The sequence below is a fragment of the Mustela lutreola genome, chromosome 5, assembly GCF_030435805.1.
Source record: "Mustela lutreola isolate mMusLut2 chromosome 5, mMusLut2.pri, whole genome shotgun sequence".
Lineage (NCBI taxonomy): Eukaryota > Metazoa > Chordata > Mammalia > Carnivora > Mustelidae > Mustela > Mustela lutreola.
Window position 1 is genome coordinate 139,850,591 of NC_081294.1, and position 3,918 is coordinate 139,854,508.

The 3,918-nt window shown below is 42.5% G+C and overlaps 1 protein-coding gene across 1 annotated transcript; it reads right to left on the reverse strand.

The window, feature by feature from the left end:
- Positions 1-1,035: 1,035 nt before the first annotated feature.
- Positions 1,036-2,191, reverse strand: LOC131831420 (heterogeneous nuclear ribonucleoprotein A1-like). The gene is made up of 2 exons (XM_059173489.1): positions 1,868-2,191; positions 1,036-1,694 (listed from the first exon to the last, which is right to left on the reverse strand). The coding sequence occupies exons 1-2, from the start codon at positions 2,054-2,056 to the stop codon at positions 1,278-1,280; spliced, it is 606 nt and encodes a 201-aa protein (XP_059029472.1). The 5' UTR covers positions 2,057-2,191; the 3' UTR covers positions 1,036-1,277.
- Positions 2,192-3,918: the final 1,727 nt, after the last annotated feature.

Genomic DNA, 3,918 nt, shown 5'->3' on the forward strand with positions numbered 1-3,918 from the left:
GTTAATTAATGGTGTCACATGCGATGGAAGGTTTAACTTCAGATGTGAGCCTTGTTGCAAAGAGAAAATGTAGTCACGTCACACATGCATACACATAGGCAAACACACACAAATGGGTGGGGGCAAAAACACAGAGAGACACAGAATATACTTTGTAGATTCCTCCTCTTCCTTTCAATCTATGAGTAGACAGGAGAGAGAGCTAGCGAGGGAAACTCTGTTCCCTTCACATGACTGTTAGGTAGTGTAAGCATTTCCCATGAAAAGTATCTTAAATTCTGCTCTTGACCAGGTAGGCCTGGTCTACCTCTAATGGGCTTTAAAAAATGGGCTTCATTTTTATACAACACAGCTTCCCCCTGTTCCATGGACTTAGTGTCTACCAGCTGTCTCAAAACTGTACTGAGCAAGCTAGGGATGTGTGTGTGTGTGTGTGTGTGTGTATGCTGGGAGGTAAGTGGGTAGATTACATAGTTGAAGATTTTTTTTTTCAAGAGAATATTAAGTCATTTATTGATCACACATGATAATGGATGATACACAAGCTTTAATCCCATCTATAATTTTATCTGATATCATAATTCAATTTAGATATATTGCATAGGATGTGCCAACAATCATATTAATAACCAAATAAACTCCAGGACTTTGCTTGGGTGACCTTTTAATGGTGAACTCCAGGTCACAACACATTAACTGTCAGTTCAACTACACCAAGGTTTGTGCAGACAATGGGTTCTGTGCCCAAGCAGGTTGCAAACAAATTTCGAATGGAACATGGCATCACCCTGAAGGAATTCTAACTTCACACTGTTGGGGTAGTATACCAAGATGGCTTCAGAGTAGACTAACTTTACACAGCACATTTTAAAAAAAGACACAATTATTCAGCGTCATGATCAGACTATTACATTTAGCAATCAACAGCATGGGTGCAAAAAAAAAAAAAAATCTACATTAAAACCCTTTGTTGGAATGCTTTACACTTTCCACAGAACAGAAACTAAAATAACCTGTTATACAATTAGTTACAAATACAGTCCTTGAATTTTTTTGCCCATACACATGAGTATTGTCTAAAACATGTCTTCTTTGTAGCAGCTAGGCCCTGCCACCACTGTGCTTGGCTGAGTTCACAAATCTGTTGTAACCTGTAGCTTCCCTGTCACTTCTCTGGCTCTCCTCTCCTGCTAAGCTTTGTTTCCTACCAGTAATTAAAACCTTCTGCCACTGCTGTAGCTGCTGCTGCTGCTGGAACCAACATAGCCACCTTGGTTTCATGGTTTGGCAAAGTATTGGCCTCCACCACCATAAGGGCCAGAGCTTCTGCCTCCAAAATTGCCTCCTTTCATGGGTCCAAAATTTGAGGATTGATTCTTGTAATTGCCAAAATCATTATAGCTTCCGCCACCTCCAAAGTTGCTTCCATCATTACCAAATCCATTATAGCCATTCCCACTGCCACCATATCCACCACCACCTCGACTGCCACCAAAGCCACCTCGACCACTGAAGTTTCCTCCATGACCAACGTTGTCATTCCCACCAAAACCACCTCCACGACCACCACCAAAGTTTCCAGAACCACTTTGACCTCTTTGGCTGGATGAGGCACTAGCCATCTCTTGCTTAGAGAGCGCTTTCCCTACTTCACAGTTGTGGCCTTTCACAGCATGGTATTTTTGAATGACAATCTTGTCTACAGAATCATGGTCGTCAAATGTTACAAAAGCAAAACCCCTCTTTTTGCCACTGCCTCGGTCAGTCATGATCTCAATCACTTCGATTTTCCCCTATTGTTCGAAATAATCTCTTAGATGACATTCTTCAGTGTCTTCTTTCATGCCACCAACAAAATCTTTTTCACAGTTAAGTGGGCACCAGGTTTTTGAGAGTCTTCTCTTGAGACAGCCCTCTTTGGTTCCACAACTCTTCCATCCACCTTGTGTGGCCTTGCATTCATGGCTGCATCCACCTCCTCCACAGTGGCATATGTGACAAACCCAAAGCCTCTGGAGCGCTTGGTGTTTGGATCTCTCATTACCACACAGTCCATAAGTGTTCCCCATTGCTCAAAATGGCTCCTCAGACTCTCATCGGTTGTTTCAAAGCTCAGACCTCTGATGAAGAGCTTCCGCAGCTGTTCAGGCTCTTTGGGAGACTCTGACTTAGACGTGACGGCGGTGGGAGGGGAGACTTTAAAGATGCTTACTCAGCGGTGTCCACAGGCAGAAAGGAGTAACCTAACGAACCACAGATGGTGTGTCACTGGCTCTTGAAATCAACCTAGGGGGTTAAAACCAGAAATTAAAAAATCAAATAGAAAAAAAGAAAAAAAATTGGTGTATAGTGCATGTTTTAAGTTTTACTGTTATTTTGGGGTGAAATTTTTATTTCAGCTTTAGGACCCTAGGGTGTGTGTGTGTGTGTGTGTGTGTGTGAGTGAGTATGGGCATGGTCTGGATTGTGATATAATGTGTTTTTCATTCGGTCAAGCTAAAAACAAATTGAAAGCCCCCGATGTTGAAACCTCTTGGTAAATTCCCGAGCATGGGTCTGAGGTTGGACTACCTGATATCTGGCCTCACAGGCTGGCCGTGCCAAAGAGCACGCTGCTACAGGCTGTAAACTGAGCAGATAGAATAGGAAATATGAGCTGGAAGTCATGTAATTGGGGCTACACAAACATCTTAATCATGACCCTGTGAGCCCTTGAGAATTAGGATTAGAAGTTCTGGAATTTTCCAACAAGAGTAGGATGGTCATGGCTTTTTGAAAGTATATTTTAATTCACACTAAAATGTGTGAATAATAACGCATGGGTACTTCGACTCCGTTTCTCCTTTGCTGAATGTGGTGGGGCACATGGGTTCTGAGAGCCTGGTGTCCAGAAGTGCAGGAGGGCCTCATGAGTCACTCAGTGGCAAAACTCTGTAAGAGCTAATTTCCCATTTGGCCTGTGCACTCATCCCAGTCACTTGAAGCTTAACACAGTGGACTGAAGTAACACTGTTGGTGGGTGAGTTGGAGTGGAGACAAAGGTGGTGATGATGTACTGACTCCTCCCGGGCATTTTCTTGACTTAGAAGAAGTGGGTTCACTCCGATGACCCACCCACAAAACTTCTGTTTTCTAGCTTAGCTGTTACCACTACATGCTCTTAAGACTTTTTTGTTGTTGTTAGAGACTAGGATACGTGATTATATCCTAGCAAACAAGATATGATGAAATGGAAAGCAAAAAGTTAAAAGAAAGAAGTTGGGGCGCCTGGGTGGCTCAGTGGGTTAAGCCGCTGCCTTCGGCTCAGGTCATGATCTCAGAGTCCTGGGATCGAGTCCCACATCGGGCTCTCTGCTCAGCAGGGTGCCTGCTTCCTCCTCTCTCTCTGCCTGCCTCTCTGCCTACTTGTGATCTCTCTCTGTCAAATAAATAAATAAAATCTTTAAAAAAAAAAAAAAAAGAAAGAAAGAAAGAAGTTGGGGCACCTGGCTGGCTCAGTTGGTAAAGCATGTAACTCTTGATCTCAGGGTCATGAGTTCAAGCCCCATGTTGGGTATAGAGGTTACTTAAAAACAAAATCTTCAAAAAACAAATAAAAACAAAAGAAAGAAGTTAATGTCAATCTCTCACCCTTTTGCCCCCAAATAGTATTTGCTCTAAAGAAGGGTAGAAACCTTTTAGTAACTGACCATTCTAGAGCCTGTAGGAGACACTCAAACTCTCTCCCATTATTACACCTTCTTATTCTCTGTTGTGTACACATTTCAAAACTGCTTTAATAACGTAAGATTTCATAGATCTAAAAATGACTTCTTTTTCCTCTTTCTTCCACTGTCTTCCAAGGCACCCCCACAGCACACTAAACTATTAGATTACTCAAAAGTGCTGAGTTTAGCTGGAGACGTTCAAATGTAAGGT

What these genes read in the sequence shown, in the direction of transcription:
- LOC131831420 (XM_059173489.1), bottom strand. Translation starts at nt 2,056, where the DNA reads ATGGACTGTGTGGTAATGAGAGATCCAAACACCAAGCGCTCCAGAGGC. An exon ending in AACCTGGTGCCCACTTAACT is followed by an intron (nt 1,695 to 1,867) that starts GTGAAAAAGATT and finishes TCTGTAGACAAG; the next exon opens with ATTGTCATTCAAAAATACCA.